Below are 17,349 nucleotides of genomic sequence, written 5' to 3' on the forward strand. Positions count from 1 at the left end.
TAGCAGGACACACACAGGTGTCCCGTGGGTCTGGATGCTTTTGTGATTGTTTCATCCGACTCATGGAAGGTCACCCTATTCAAAATGACAACACCTCAAGGCAAACAGATAATTTGATAATCTGTTTTTGTCAGTGGCTTAGAAAGGTTGAGCATTTTCTTTGATTAATCTTATTTGTCTGACTTTCTACGAGCCTTATTGTGTGGAAGTATGTGCCAGCATTGCATGGCATGTTCAGCCTCCATCTCTCTGTGCCCCTGTCTCTTCGTAGGATTATAATCCCATAGTGGCAGATGGCATAGTCTATAATCCACAGGCAGTCCACCCTTGCAGGATAATCTCTCTCTTCTTCACCGCTCCAGCCCCTCCCTCTGTCCCACTGTCAACCCATTTCTTTTTGTCAGTCCTTCCCTTTGTTCTCTGATCCGTTGGTCACTTTTGATCTCACAAAGACGTAAACATACCATGTGTATGCATTTCACAGTTTGGTTACCATCCTGCATCCTGCATTTACACAACTCCCCGTTTTGCTGTGCTATCAGCCGTCCCGATGGCACTGCACAAGAATGCGGACAATGTGACATCCTGATACAATTAAATCATACAGACAGCTGTTTCAAATTTCATTTCTGTCCCCTCTGAAAAGGTCCACACGCTTCCTTTCATCCCATCCACTCTGGCCAGATCTCTCTATCTGTTATTGATCTCCGCTGGGTGACGCTACTTTTCCCGATAAGCCCACTCTCGGGTTTAATGACCTGGAAGTGGATCGATGAGCTCCCTGCTCTGATCTGTCTGCTCAGGTCTGCACATCTCTGCCTTTGGTCTGGCCTCCTGCTTGGACCAGCGCCTATCCTCTGACTCTAACCTTGAATCTAACAATATGTACATGGCACCGACTGGGGATACAGATAAAGCTGTTTTTCTCACCTTGGAAGAGGTGGAAAGCTGAAATGGACTATTAAGCTCATGCAAAGCGGTGGAAATAAACAGTGAAAATATCCCTTTTCACCAACCATTTATTCTGGTATTGAGTGTTAAATGCTTAGTAACAAATAAAAAAAAAGTATACAAAGTGAGACAGTTCCACTAATCTCAGAATTTAAGTTACTTCATTATTTTTCTTGAAGTGACATTTTCTTGACACAAGTGGAGTGATCTGCCTTGTTTCAAGATACTGACACTTGTCTCCACAACACCCCGAAAGAGTGAAACTGCAATAGAAATGAGCAGACCAACCGATTTCTTAAAATCTGCTTTAAGAGAAACAAGAATTTCAAGACTAAAAATGAGAATAAATGACTTCTTAATGGATTTTTGTTGGACCGCATCTGAACCAGCTCGTTGATTCCGGTACTTGCAGCTTGGATCATGAGTAAATTTGTTTTTCTCAGTGGTTCTACAGGCCTCATGAATTAACCAGATCAAAAGCGAAGCCGATACACTGCAGTATAACTAGCTGATGTTCACACCTCCTAGGTTTTTGCAGCTTCAAAGACTCTGAAGCCTGATACTTCTTGCTTACTGAATACTAATGCATCACTGACTTTCTCTCTCTCCGATGCACACATTAACCCAGGCATGTGCAATCACACACACACACACAGGAGCAGAGAAACTTTGATGTACAAAATCTGTAAGCCATGCTTTGATATGAGAAGCCGCGGTGACGCTTTTCTCCTCTCCATTGCCATGGCAGCAGTCAGTCAAAGGCACTTCCACTCCCTGCTGACCTTCAAATGGTTGTCAAGGTTACAATCTGACTCACAGCACAGGTGGAGGCCCAGACAGACTCTTCTTTGTCCCTGCTAAAATACAAAAAAACACCATGTAACAAACCCTGGAGAGCAGCGTACAGCATACTGTAGCCCCCAGTGCTCGAATTATGTCATGTGTACCAGCCACCTTGCACTGCAATCATTCTTTCTTTCACCACTATGATTATCTAACCACAGAAATCAGTGTCCTAAATCAGCACAGAAGAGATTCAGCCGGGCCAGAGCTTATCAAAGGGAGAGAGACAAACAGACGAGGAGACATGCAGACAGACCACAGTTTGGACTCCCACACACTGGTCACATTATGAAACATTCCTCTTCGCTGTAAATCTCAAGAGTTGCACAAAGAGCCAACGATGCTCCTGCAAATACTGACGGTTGAGGTTGAAAGTTCGTCGAGAGCACAAATTACCATGCGAGAGCAAACGGAAGGATTTTAGCGTGCTGTGTGCGAGCTACCATGCTGTATGCACACGGTGGTATATAATTTCTGCCTTTATGGAGGAGTCGAGATGGCTGCGATGTGTATCACTCTTGCTGTGTGGGTGTGTGATAGCGTGCAGCTCCTCTCGTCTTCTGTTTCTTCCTCTTATCCGGCACATCAAAACAGCATTCACGTGCAGCTCTGTCTATTTAATTCTGTGGTGTGTCGGTATATTTATAGATACAAACAGAAATAATGCATACTTAATTATAAGCCCTGATCACCGGGCGAGGTGCATGGTAGTTGGCTCTACTGATGCTACAGAGATAGAGAGGCAGCTAGAAGTGATAGGTGGTAAATAATGCACCATAACGCTCCGTACAGCTAATGGAAAATGCATGCAATACCAGTCATACTGTGAGGCTTCCTCCCTCTCTTTGACAAACAGCTTGCCCTCTCTCTTTATAATCTCCCCGCCATCTAACCCCCCCCCCCTACTTATTTCTTTCTCGCCTTTGACTGTAACTACATTTGCTTTGCTTTTCACCACTTTTCTCCATCTTTCTCTCGCACTTCCCACTCTCTCTGCCTCCCTCCCTCCCTCCCTCCCTCCCTCTCTCCCTCCCTCTCTCTCTCTCTCAGTGGGATGAGGGGAGCGCAGATGCTTTTAGTGAGCTGACATTTTGTGCCAGTGTAAAAACACTGCATAGCAAAGCAGGTTGGCTCAGTGTGAGGGCCAGATCCTGGCGGTAATGAGCTTTCTCTGACAGGGAGGAAGTGATGTGGAAGGCCAAGGAGTGCATGCCTGTGTGTGTGTGTGTGTGTGTGTATGTGTATGTGTGTATGTGCTAAGTCTTATGATCAGCCACCAGTGGTTGGTCTAATGAGGACTGTGTGCAGTGAATGTCTACAGTCGGTGGCAGAGAGAATGAGCCTGCTGCGACCAGGCTACATTAATGTTTGTTTGTTTCACATTTTTAAATTGCATTGCGACAAATTCATATACTGGTTATATTAATATAAATAGCTAAATGACAGCCAATTATGCTCGTGATAGGACACAATCAGTGATGAAGTTATGAGTGGTGAATAATAAGTAGCTGAAGGTAATAAATGAACTGGACACAATGGAAAGTCAGAGGAGTATGGTTGTGGCTGCGGGATTAGTGTAAGGTCAGAGTCTGATAGGATTCGTACGGACAGTTTCTCTCCACTAACACTTTGGAAAGAAAATCAGAATGGACAGAAAAGGTTTAAATAGCCGTTTTCATACTCATGCTGCCCAGATGACCGAAAAAAAATAAGAGAAAGCAAGACGAAAATCACATTAAACAAGAATGCAATGGAGAACTGACTTTAATTTAATGGATATTCTGGTGTTACGGGTATGGGAGGGGATGAGTGTCTGCTCTCGGCTCTGTTCTCCTCTACAGCAACAGATGAAGCTCTCTGCATGACCTGGCATAATGTCTCTCTTTCTCTCTCTCTCTCTCTCTCTCTTTCTCTCTCTCTCACACACACACACACAAGCACATGTAGCCGCAAATACACACTGGATAGAATAACAGATTAGACGAAAGCAAGAGTGAGAAACGGGGAAGAAAAAATAAACTCGGTTTGCAAAAGTCTGTCTGTGTGTGTGTGTGTGTGTGTGTGTACGTTCTGCCTTGAACATGCCCTGTATTTTTAGCCCAGTATAAACAGACCCAAGTCCACAACCTACCTCTCTCCCTCTTGCACACATCTAAACACATGCTCTATAATCTAGCACAGAGAAGCACAATATTTCACCCGCCCTGCGCTGCTCCACCCAAAAGAACACACACGCACATGTGCACACAAGCACACACACACAGACACAAACAGCACAAACACGAGCCACTGTGTGTCTGACTGAAGCCTTTATTCCTCCGACAGGAGACAGGAGAGGTGACGGATCGGAGTTTAAAATCCTTCACAGCTTGGAAAAAATAAAGCCTCTCTCTCTCTCTCACTCTCTCTCACTCTCTCACTTGCCATTTCCAGCTCTCTCTCTCTCTCTTTTTGTTGCCTTCTCACAATAAACCTTGTTTTTTATTTCCTTTAATCCTGTTCTTGTTATAAAGCTGGCCTGTGTGTATGCATGTGTGTGTGTGTGCACGCGCACGCGGGATAGCTATGCTCTGCAGTGACTGTGCAGTATGCAGACTGACACGGAGCTATAACATTAGAGGCCGTCTCGTCGCAGCTACATAAATCCCCATTTCCTCCACAGCACGCTCTGCCACTCACAGTCTGCTCCCCCCTTTCATGGTTTTCTTAGGGAGGAGAGGGGGAGTCAGGCGAGGGGGAGAAAATGGTCTCCTGCTGTATTTTGGCTGCGTGAGAACACTGGGCTTTAATGCCTCCTGACAGCTTGAGGAAGACGACAATTAGCAGGGAACAGGAGTGGGAACAGTAGTGGTAGACAGTGGGTGCCTGGGAGAGTGGGCAAATAAGGAGGAGAAGAAAGAGGGAATGGGAGGAGAAGAGAGAGGGGAACCAGGTGGAGATTGCAAGAGTGTAGTAAAGCGCGGCTGAGGCTTGGCATGAGCCTAAGCGGACCTGCCATGCCAGATAGGACATTACACATGCTGCAGAGTACACATTACACTGCGATATTACAGTGAGTAATCTTCAGGAGAAGTCGTGGTTTAATAGTGTGCCCTGCTGTCTCAGAGCTCAGTGACTCAGGGTGAATGAATCAGCGGGTGTGTGCGTGCATATGTGTCTTGGTGCGATCACCCTGAAAAGCAGCGGTGGAATGTGTGGCTGAAGGCTATCCCTTTCCACCATAAACACGGCTGTTTTACCTTCAGTCACACCGGCACCTCTATCCGGTTTCCCCACAATGCAGCTGGCTTGCCTTGATGACATCGCGCTGGAGCACGTCGGGACGCTGTGTGCCTCCCAGGGTCACAGCTCGCACACACAGCGGCCACATGTTAATCTAGCCTGAAACTAGTCCATTCACCCACACTTACAGTGCCATTACAGAACATCACCGCAAACAGGCTTGCATCACATGTATGGATTTTTTTTTTTTTTTTTTTTTTTTTTGCATTTGTTTAGTTGTGGAGGTTATCAAAAACCTCACTGATAAAACTGCACTTTGACACCAATTGAAAGCAGCTCTGTGAGTGTGTGGGTGTGTGTGTGTGTGTGTTCCCTGTACCACTCCTGTCTAGCCACTCCAACCAGACTTAAACTTGATGACCCTGCAGTAATTCTACACTTTTTGTGTTTCCACTTGTTATAATTTGCACCACGGTACAATATATGTAGCATATGTAGCCAAGGTAGTATGTTACTTGAAGAAAAATGTTTATATACAATTGCCAGCAGGTCAGGCATACGTATGTCTGTATGCATGTGTGTGGTCAAGGTGTACTGAGCTGGGCTCCTCTGAGACAACAAACATGCAACACCGTATAAAGGTTCCCTAAATGCACAGAGGAACTAAAAAATAACAAAACAGGAGTCAGGCAAAAACTTTACTTATTTCAATCAGGATTGAAATGTCTGTGGACTGGATTTGTGTTATTCTTTCTTGGCTAGAAAGAGAGGAAACAAAGGGCTACCAGGTAGCAAACAACACATGGTCGAAGTCATCCACACGCCAGCACGCACCTGCACTTTGTTAGAGGCCACATTGCACACTTTCCTGAAGACAATGAAGTCTGCAGACAGAGATGTGCAGCTGGATCTACAATATACACCCTCAGCCATTCTATTCTCCACAAATTTGACTTTTCTATTACATGCATGCTCACAGCAGACAGCGTATCACAGCAGTGGAATGTACTGCCCGAGGGTATAATTACACGTAAAGCAGCTTGTGTCGTACTTTTCATATTACTTTTGGTGTTAACTTACATTCAAGTTTCTTTTCAGTTCATCTAGTGCCAAATCACATAATAAAATAAAGCCTGCTCATATGGCACACTGAAGAAAAGAGTTAGAAAATGTACTTTTACAAATTTTACAAGAGGTCAAACACTCCTTTTTACCTGAGTTAAGTGCCCAACTTGCTGTGAGGAATCCAAGGTTAAGCTGAGAGGAAAAATACTCCACTGATAAAAAAGAAAAGAGTAAAAAACATCCACTAACACTGGCAGACTGTCAGAAGACCATGAGAAGAAAAAGATATCCTTTGATGTAGTTAGGGGAGCGTGGATGTGTGTGTATGTGCATGAGTGTGTGTGTGTGTGTGTGTGTATGTGTGTGTGTGTGTGTGTGTGTGTGTGTGAGGACCAAAAGCGGAGAGAAAACTGCCTGGCTTTGAAGCAGAGGCGGTACAGTGTGAGCTGTTGAGAGTGTGTAAAGAAGAGGGCCGGGCGTGTTTCAGCTTGGTACCGACACACACACGCACACACACACACACACACTTGTAGAGCCTAGAGGGCTGAACCAGACACCAGATCCTCAGCCAGTCCCCCACACCTGGCTAAAGCCCTGCCCCCCAACTCTGAAGCCATCCCGCCTGGCCCTTCCCACTTCTCAATCTAGCCACATTTGTTGACTCTTATCTACTTTTTCAACCCCTCTTCCTGCTCAGCTCTCCGCTCTACCTCATCAAAGCTTCTGCCTGACCCCACATACCTCCATTCAGCTCCCTCTTCCTTCACAATTTCTTTTTCTGACCCCCCCAGCCATCATTGTCTGCCACTGAAACTCTGCTCCTCTCCTTCCTCCAGGCCTCCTTCCCTCTCATTCTAGACCCTGCTGAAGTCAAGTGACTATTTCCCATCTTTATGTTTTGCCTGCTTATATGACCACTCCTCGGCCCTCCAAAACCCTGCAATTTCTTTCCTCTCCTCCCTCCCCCTCTCTCTGCCTCTACGTGGCACCGGTTAAGTACAGTGTGAAAGTAGTAGTTAGGTTGTTAGTGGAGGGTGGCGAGCAGAGTTCAGCACATAATCATAGAGTGCAAAATGGAGAGAGAGAGAGAGAGAGAGAGAGAGAGAGAAGGGGGGTGGGGGAAGGGCAGGGACATATATTGTTTCCCCTCCTCTACCCTTGCTCTTTTCTTTAACCTCCCTCTGATCTGTTCTCATCCTTTTATTTTCCACAGCCCTTGAGTGCTTATCTGGGCCAGCGTGTTCCACACGTCTGCACTTTGGTTTGGCTCTTGTCGTTTTTACTGTTGATATGGAGAGCTTAAGCAGTGAAGTTGTGGAGCTGATGCTCATGCACCTGTTACTCGCCACAGCAGCTTATAGGCAAAGGACAAATGTAAATCCTCACATCTACCCACAGCACTAAGATAGATAGATAGATAGACTTTATTGATCCCAACCAGGGAAATTCTGGATAATACACTTTGAAGTCGTCTGACTTTTTACATGGCAGGTGGACTCCAAAGGATTTTTTCCCCAAATTATCCAGTGTGACATAATTTTTAAAGCCAAATATGGGAGTCCAGACACCCTTTTCAGTCTAATGTGAAAATGAATAGGCGTGTAAAATGATTGATTATAATCTATCTATCTATCTATCTATCTATCTATCTATCTATCTATCTATCTATCTATCTATCTATCTATTTTAACTAAATCAAACTCTATTACTGACTATTTTTGCTTTTAGGCGTTCCTATGTTTTTGCATTTCTTATTCGTTGAAGAGAATTCTGATGAAATCCGAAGTTGCAGTGAACATATATCAAATGGCTAACACTATAGCAAAGCTTTAAAATATACAATAACTTCATCATATCATTCGCAATGACCTTATTTCACACCTCTTAAGAACAGAATGAAGAAAAGAAGTATCCTAAAATCAAATTCAACTTTGCAATAGGAAAAAAAATGACTCCAGATGTAATCCAAAAGCTCTGAAATGATGGCAGCAGCAGCAAACAATCTTGCTGTGTTAATGTAAGGCAGATGGAAGGTGTGGGACTTCTGCAATTTCTTCACTGCCGTAATAAACAACATGCACAGATGCAAGTATGTGTGTGGGGGCTGTGTTTCTTAATGTATACAGAGACCAAGTGCGTGTTTGTGGGCTTGTTCAGTGCTTGCGGGTGACTGACAGAATTTTTGCATTGCAGATATGAGCATATACAATATGGATTTCACAGATGTCATGAGGCATTAGTCAGTCCACATTTTAACCTCAGCGAAGAGTGTGATGCCATTTTGAGTGTACCTGCTGTAGCTGGTATAAAGCTATTCATATGCAAATACACACTTATATGTGCAGCAAATGTTGTGGCATGATGAGCAGCAACTTAGTGTGTCTATGTATATGAGAGAGAGAAAGCTCCTCTCCACACTTCTAAATGAGGAGTGGTGCTGCAGGTCTCAGCATATCTATAATACCAAGCACACAGAGTTTGCCCACAGGGTGTTTAGAAATTGTGTGTAAAGCTGGGTGTGCGCTGAGATTGAAAAAAAAAAAAAAAAAAACTAAATAAAAATGGGTAGCCTGCAGGCATGGACTTAATGCTTTTTGCACTTCAGATAAAGAATAGGTAAATTTCGGAGTGCGGACGACGGCAATACGTATGTGCTGACCCCGTCTCCGACTCTTTTACCTCAAGGCCGGCTAGGAAGAATAATATTATTGTTTAGCTTTCAGGGGTGCGGAGCTGAAGGGAGGGCTAGGAGTAGTGTTACCCCTGGTTTAGTGGAGCTCCCTGTGGGCCACTCTCTGCCACGCGCCTCCAGAGTTCATTAGAAACAAATTACGAACAGGTCACCTCCTCATGCTCCTCATCCTGATGAATCCTTCCAACCCCCCACACCACACCCGGCCTCTCCCCAGCTGAAAACCCACAGCCTGCAGCCTGAGGCTGAGATTACAGAAGCCAGAAACCACACCCCTATATCTCCCCAAATAAACACGCCTGCCTCTATATGACTGATTCACCAGCACAACGTTCGCCTGGCAATAAAACAGAAGCAATACAGTCTTTGTGTTGCTGCTTGTCAGTGCCTCTCTCTGCCTGTGCTTGCCTGTATTCTTTGGCCTGTTCTGCACTGCAGGGTATCTGCAGCCAAACGCTACAATTTTTGATACCCTTTGATTTTAAGATGAGTTTAAGAACAATAAAAAACAAAGCTATTTCCAGCGGACCATAGTTAAATTTAAGTTCTGAAACTACAAATGGCAAATGGTAAGAATTCAGGAAAAAAAAGACAAAAAAACCCCAGAAAGCTCATTGTTAAGGAATATGGAGTGCAGCCGTGGATTATGTATAAACATAAAAATAAGATAAAAATGGACTACATATTGCACATTTCCCTCTGCTCAATTAACTGTGCGTTCATCTCAGAATGGACACACAGTGCAGAGAAATAGTGATAAAAGTATCAACTCTACTGGGTGAGTGTGAGAGTCTAGTTTAAAGCTGCAATAATCAAACCCATTTAAGTGAGGACAGTTTAGACTCAACTGACAAACGAGTGGAATAAGCATGTAATTTAATGGTTGAGTGTACATGGTTCTCATTATTGGCTTGAGTCACTGATAAATTCATGCTCATTCCATGTTATTGTTTAATCAGTTGAGTAGTAATATTTTGGGTTCTTCTGATTTCTATAATTTTTATTATTGTATCTTAGACCCATAGATACCAGGTGCTCTAATTGTTGCCTGTCCCATCCTGCTCTGCACATTAACCCCATAGTCCTATCCTCCACCTCCACCTCCACCATACAGTGTAAAAGAGGCCACTGTGATGGAGATTCTGACATGACGGCCAGCAGGTAGGAAGAGGTTTCTCCTAAACTGTGGGTTTATTGTGTCTGGTGTGTGTTGTGTGTCTGGTGTGCATCTGTTTTAGCTGATCCGTTAAATTTCCTACATATAACCCGATTATGAGAGTGTGTGTGTGTGTGTGTGTGTGTGTACTGTAGCTAACACTCAGCATACGGCACATGCTAGTGGCTGGCTTCAGGCAAGCCAGCAGAGTCTCCAGTGAATTTGCAGCCAGTGCAGAATATCAGCAGTGAGCTACGCTGTGTCCCGTCTTTCTGAAAGCACAGATGTTTTTGAAGCTCTACTGAAGCATGAATATCTCTCTCTCAGAGGACCAGAGCAACATCCCAGGCTGATAGACCCCTCCATGCATGCACGTACTCACACACATACACATTTGCACACACACACACACACAGACAGTCTGGCTGGTAGGTCCCACCTGAGTGGATGTCTAAATATTTAACAACATTTTAAAAGCCCCTGTCCCTCTCCCTTCAGGCTATCTGCTAGGACCTGCAGACAGAAGAATTAAGAAATTTAGACGTTGCCCTTACATAAAAGAGACTGGAAATGTTTGATTTCTTCTGCCACTGTATTAAAGGGGAAGTAGAGGAGTTGATACTAGTGCTGTCCTCTAATGTAGAGAGGCAACACATTTTTAGTCTGACAGGACTGAAACAGAAGGTCATATTATGTATCACAAGCTCTATTACGTATTAGTCAAAATGTGTACACTTGATCCATATGAGAGCAGCAGCTACAGCTGTAACTGTGGGATTGTCCTGGATATGAGCTTGTGTCAAACCTCCCATCTTCTTCTCTCGGATATCTCCTCTGCTCTGCGCTCAGCTGGGATTACATGGCTAATTCCAATTTCTTATCTGCACAGCACCATCAAATTCCCAAGCCCGGTTTTCCTCTTAATAGGAAGGATAGCCAGAAACCGTGGTATGCTATCATCACTCGGACTTGTCTCTCTCTATCTGCTACGCCAGGCTTAGTCTTACTTCACGTTTGTCCATATAAGCCATCAGGGGTGAACATGGATATCGCATGTTTGTGGTGAGGAGTGATTCTGTGCTAGCATGTGGATGTTGTGTGCAGTTTGTGTGTTGTTTTGGTGTGTGCATGTGTGCTGCGCAAAGATAGAGACTGCATGTGGAGACTGTGGCTTCGCCTCACTGAAAAACACCATCTTTTTCCAAGAGATTTGTCTCCACCCAGGCCAATTTTATCACAGACCACTACCTAGCGAGTGAGGGAGGGAGGGAGGGAGAGAAAGCAGACAGATACAGAGAGACCAGACTTCCCCCAGACTACGGCGTACCAGGAGGTGACCTTCCCGTTTCAAATGGACAGCAGGTAATGAATATTGACACAAACACATGACCCATGTGGCCCTGCGCTGCTTGGCCCGAAAGATACCATCTTCCTGCTCTGTCCTCCTTCTCTTCCCATTTTCCTTCCTCTCATCCCCCCACCTCGCCCACTGCATTCCAGACATGCCTTAGGGAGATAGAGGGGGCCTCCAGGACAGACAAAGACACACACACACACACACACACACACACACAAACACACAATGGCACTGGCCACAGCCATTGTCCGTGTGCACTGAGGAAAAGGTCTCAGCGTTAGCATGCCAAAAGAGACATCATCAGTTCCTCTTTTTCTTTCACCCTCAATCAGTTTCACTCCTCGAATTAAGAGCTTGGCTGCTGTAATAACAAAGTGGTTGCATTGAACAATTTTGCTCTGATCTTCCCTGAACGCTTCTGTAGTTACACCCTTTTGCACCAAAACGCTAACAATAAACCATAAAACTGTGACTGGGATAAACACCAAGGCTAGGTGATGTCATGAGAACACAAGTGAACCATGCAGCCTTGGTGCCGGGGCCGCTGGTGTGGCACTCTGGGACTGCTGCCCTGGACCACACAGTGATACCACACTGCCCTCTCCTGGTGGGAACACCATATGACCACAACAAACACTACAGATTTCTTTAAATGGTTACATGGTTTTTAAAGCAAATGTCTACAGTTAGTCTTTGCTGCAGATTTTTTTTCTATCCCCAGTCAATACTTGTGGTGCAAAGGTAGCATCTACTAACAACATTCAATGAAAACATATCTACTTTCCTCAAATTGCCATAGCCCAGTCTTGAGGTCGCTTTCACAGTAGATCCTGTGGCACTTCTTTGTGAGTTATGATTTAACTTTGCATCTCAATCAAAGGAGTCGGACAAGTGGCTCTGCACTAATGCCTCCCTGTTTAAGCGCTGCCCCCTGCAGCATCTGCTTCCCTCCAGCTGTGTTGCTGGACTTCCATGATGCTCAAGTTTACAGTTGGACCACATAGCTTAGCGCTACATTAACTCACTAATCCTTGAATCCCTGCCTTACTCCAGCTAACCTACCCACATACTTCCAGGGTCCATCTGACACGGATAACTGTTGGATTACAGCATGATGCAACCTTCCCACCAGAACATGGGAAAATGCAGAAAAATATGTCCGAGAGATGTGTGAGTTGACCTCTGACACAAATAAATTGCAAGCTCAAATATAAAAGTGTTATAATGCTTGTAGACACTCGGGAATACACAGAAACACAGTATAACATGTTAATGCACTCACTGAGGTGTAGTTGGTCTTGCCCATGCTGTGGTTCTGGTTCTGGTTGAGGTTCTGGTTTTCCTGCTCTCGGCACTGCAGCCCAGCCAGGTGTCTTTCCAGGGCCGCCCAGTCCATGGTGGGCAGAGGCTCCTCCTCTACACATTCCTCTTCTCTGTATCCCCCAATCCGTCCCCCAGTCCCTCCACTGCCTCCTCCTCCACCACCACCACCCCCAGTGCCACGGCTCCCCCTTCCCTGGCTAGAGCTGCGGTGGCTGGGCTTGGGAATCCCTGTGCCCCCCTGTGGTGCTCCTGGGGAGCTGAGCTGGCTGCTCCTGGGCAGGATCAGGTTGCCGTTCTGTTTCAGTTCCTCGGGGACAGCTGCAACGGAGGTGGCAGTGTGTCCGCCGGGGGCAGGCAGAGGCGGGACGGTCTTCACATCCTGGAATTCTTCAGCGAGGCTGCGGCTGTTCACTGACTTCCTGTGGCCTCTGCCAAGCCCCCCAACCCCAACTCCTCCTCCACCTTCCTCCTGACCAGGAGGCTGTGGAGAAGTGTAGTCCTCTCCATACTCACTCTCCCACTCCTCTATCACCTTCTTCTTATACTCTTGGTAGTCCTCATCCTCCTCATAGTCCTCCAAGGTGACCAGGTCTAAGGACGGGGAGGACTTGTAGTCCTCCAAAGTGGCCAGGTCAAGAGAGGGGGAGCAAGGCGTGACCTTGTTGGAGTTGGACTCTGAGCTAGAACGACTGGATGCATCACTCCCCAGGTCCATGCCATCCTCCCGGTAATCCTGTAGGAGGGTTAAAGAGGGAAAGAGAGAGCGATGGTGGGAGAGGATAAGAGTTTAAAATGTTTGACAGAGAGAGAGAAGGAAGAGAAAGGGAAGAGGGGGGAAAGAGAAAAGACAAAATAGAATTTAGGGAAGTGTGCAGAATGAGATTACTCACGCCAGCGTTGAGGTTTCAGACCAGTGACCACAAAGCACTTCCTGTCCTGCAGGAACTTCCCTTCCTTGCAATTTTTTTGGCATTGTCTTTGTCTTTCTCGGATATGCTGTGCACTCTAGTCTAGTCCTTTGCAATACCATTTTATTCCAATTGTGCTGCTCCACAGCCTCGCATTCTTGCTACATCATGCTAATCCATCATCTCCATTTCTACTCACTCTAAGCCCTTTATCATGTCATCCCTTTTCCTGTATTATACTCTTTATTGTTGCATGTATGTGTGTGGAAAGCAGGCTTCTGCAAGACTTAACAGACACAGCGGGGCTGGTTTCAATGTGTTTGGACGTGTCAGAATAACATGCCACCACCCACCGCCACATCCAAAGTGCACCACAAGGACAAAACAGAGTGTTGTGATTCCTGAGAGTGATAGACACTGCTGTATCAGTATACAAAAGACCCAGCTGACTGGACAGATGAGTCCAGAGTTGTTGTCTAACCTTGAGTGTGGTGTTCCTGCACAGCTCCAATCACTGCCTGACTGATTAGTTCGCAGCTAATGAAAATGTCTGCGTTGTTTACAACCCTCCACAAATCTCCACCTGACCTGAGCCCTCTCTTCCAGAGTTATCAGTCTTTTTTTTTTTTTCCACAGGACTGCATTAACATAGTGCCTCACATCACTTTTAAAAGTTAATGAAAAGCAAGGAGCTGCAAATTTCTCTTAGGGCAAAGAGATATTAACAACACATTCCTACGTGATCCACATTTTAAGCTGCTCTAAAAAGAAATTACTAATGAATATCACTGATTACTGATTAAGAACACAAGGATTTAATGAAAATTTCTTCATCAATATAAAAACAAATGTTTATAAGCATTTTCAGCACTACTGTTAAAGTTGTGTACATGAGACCCCATAAATTCTCCTTATAAATATTACTCCAGTTAATAATGTGTTACACACTTACAGCAAGCCTTCCCGAGTCATGAGTACTACACCACACCTGTGCAGACTCTGGTTGTTGACGTCAAAGGACAGTGTAAAATATATCTATGTCTGGTAATTCAGTGTGACTCAACTCCTTGGAGAGTAGCTGTACAATTTGCTGATGCTGTGTGGAGATATAGGCCCCTCTGTGCTGAGGAATGGGCCAGGGCCAGGGTTAAGGAGAATATAGGTGAGGCATTAAGGGATGAAGGCGGCAGTGTTACCACAAATGCCACCGCAATAGCCTAGCTGTGGCTTCAGTCGATAAGGTGTCATTACACTGATAAAACTGTCATTAGGGTTGGTAACACATTGTACCTCACTGGGGTCCTGGGACATCCAGGGCTGCCCGAGAAGGGCTCCAATGAGGAAAAGATTAATTTTAGTGTTATTTCCCTCAGTGGAGGTTAGTCCAATGACACAATGCATGAGGAGGACTGTTTTGCTGTAATGCTTTACTACTACTTCCCCAAACCAAACCACTTGCACTTATATAATTGTACGCTAAATCATATCTGACAACAAAACTCTCCTCCGAAAGCTCTCCTTGAGACAAAATCTCAACACATGGCCTATGATCCATGGCGTAAAACGTATCTGTTACATGGCGCTGGCCATGGGAATCTCTGTGCATGGTGTTTGGTCATCGGGGATAAAGAGGACACAGAACATTACGACCTTTCTTATGGCCCATAGTGCTGTGAAGTCACGTGGGCCGACGACTCAGTATGTCATCTGGTAAAATAATTAAAGGCATGGCTTTATGAATCCTATAAAACATGTTTACAAAGATGACATAAGCGGGTTACATGATCATACAATGTATCAAGTGATCATTAAAGCCGGTAGCTACAATGTTGCTGTGCCAACCTTACCGGGGTGCTCATCAAGCGCGCTGCCACGGTACACGGTCACCAGTCTCTGTTATTTGTAAACCGGACTGTCATCTCGGTCTTATCACTCTTTGAGTAGGATAAAACATTTAAAAAACCGGTTCGGGAAACGGGCTTGTTTTCCTTTCCCAATATATAATCTGTCCTGTCCAGGAAACCAAGTAGCCTGGGCAATCGCGTCTTAAATCTCGGTCAGCGATCCTTTCTTCATAGAAGTAATCTGCTCCCTGCTTCGTGTAGCCTCTACACACAACGCTTAGTTTCCAAATAGTATCACGTCAATAGCATGACGAGTCCGTGTAAAATATGTAATTATTTAAAGTGCCGGAGAGAGGGAGAGAGAGAGGAAAATGCTACGCAAGACGGGATCCGGCAGGCTGGAGCAGTAAAGCTGATCCGCTATGGGATTAGGCAAAGCACAGGCATACCATACAGGCTGGATTTGGCCAACACAATACATGCAAATTGACAGCTGCACAGATCCCCACCCCGCAGCCAGCCGGGTGTTTTGGGGGCGTTTAATTCATGTCAAAGACTGTCCTTACAACTCTCCAGTCGTTTTGTAGTCGGGTTGCAAGTCGGCATCGTATACGCCCAGTCTTTGCATGCATCATCAGTGCACGCTACGGGGCATTTATTGCATGTATGGCAGTTGCAAAATTGTGTAAACAGGCATCACACTGCCTTTACATTATGGACACGTTTTATTCCTTCATTCACATCATTCAGTGTATGCATCTAAGGGGTAACGCGCATGTTGTTTGCTCAATGTGCAGAGTCATCCATAGGCTATACTCAAATGATGTAATGTTCCCAAAAAAGTCACAGGAGAAACCTGATATCGCCCCCGGCAACAGCGGTGACAGGAACGCCCAATATCACACTATCAAAGCGTATGACATCCAAACAAGTACAGCTGGAGCGCTGTCCAGACCAGAGTGACCCCATCAAAACGATATTATCGGCCGCACAGCCAAAATTAAAGTCACGCCTTTATGAATCAAACCTGCCCCCCCACCCTCCCCCAGAGAGAGAGAGAGAGAGAGAGAGAGAGAGAGAGAGAGGTGCTAAAAGTAGCCTATGTAACATGATTGCCATTAAAACGAGGCGATACTCACTGTCATCATCTTTGCAGCCCCCTCCCGTCTCAAGACATGGTAAAGTATAAATCCCAGGTATAGACAGTGGTGATGGTGTCAGTGTTTTATGGCAGATTTATTTTCAGGGCGGGTGGCTAGACTCGCCGCTACCCGGAGAAATTACAGAGCGCCGGCGGATTACTCAGTACAGTCATCGCTCTGCGTGTAGTCTGTCCACCGTGGAGCCAAGCGGAGTCTGAGTCCAGATAAAAGATACAGAAATAACAACGTGAACGACTTAAAATCCCCGGGTGCAGGTCAGCGCCGCTCCTCTCCTCCACGGCGCAGATGCCAACCAAACAGTTCAGCTGAGCCTGGCTGCGCTCACTCGCTCCCACGTCGCCCGGTAAATAAATAGTCTGAGTTAAGTGCGTCCCCTTATATTGTGGGCGTGCATACGTTTTAGTGCTCTCACCCAACCAAGCTCCCCTGAAACTCAGCTAGCACACACACAAAAAAACACGTCTTAAAACTGAGCGCAAAACAAGCATGCTGCTGCTGCCTGGCACCGGGTTTTTCTGGAGGCTCTTGAGCCGGCTCCCTGTCGCAGCCATGCAGCTCCGAGGAGAGGAGAAAGTGACGACGACAAAACACACTCAAGCCCAACCTTCTGCACCCACTGACCTTGCAAAGGATGGCTGAGAAATAGAGAGATGGAGGGAGGGAGAGAGAGAGAGAGGGGAAACTATCTAGGTGAATTATTTAACATACCTCTGGTGTTCTGAATTCCCAATATTTCCAGAGCTGCTTTCTGTCACAATGTGAATACATAAGGAAGCTACATCAACCTTGGGGATCTCAAGGACCCTTCTGTTGTCATATCTGCTG

At 45.6% G+C, this 17,349-nt stretch overlaps 1 protein-coding gene across 3 annotated transcripts in view; it reads right to left on the reverse strand.

Moving 5' to 3' along the window:
• Positions 1–16,859, reverse strand: part of schip1 (schwannomin interacting protein 1) — a 45,287-nt gene extending 28,428 nt beyond the window's left edge. For 2 of the 3 annotated variants that reach the window (XM_030066609.1, XM_030066607.1), the window contains exons 1-2: positions 15,365–15,768; positions 12,569–13,342 (exon numbers count right to left, since the gene is read on the reverse strand). In XM_030066609.1, coding sequence (XP_029922469.1) covers positions 12,569–13,342; positions 15,365–15,376 — 786 coding nt within the window. In that variant the 5' untranslated portion in view covers positions 15,377–15,768. Of the gene's footprint in view, positions 1–12,568; positions 13,343–15,364; positions 15,769–16,500 lie in introns of those variants that run through there. The other variant, XM_030066610.1, reaches the window with a different exon arrangement.
• Between the last annotated feature and the right edge of the window lie 490 nt (positions 16,860–17,349).

Source organism: Myripristis murdjan, chromosome 13 (assembly GCF_902150065.1).
Source record: "Myripristis murdjan chromosome 13, fMyrMur1.1, whole genome shotgun sequence".
Taxonomy (NCBI): domain Eukaryota; kingdom Metazoa; phylum Chordata; class Actinopteri; order Holocentriformes; family Holocentridae; genus Myripristis; species Myripristis murdjan.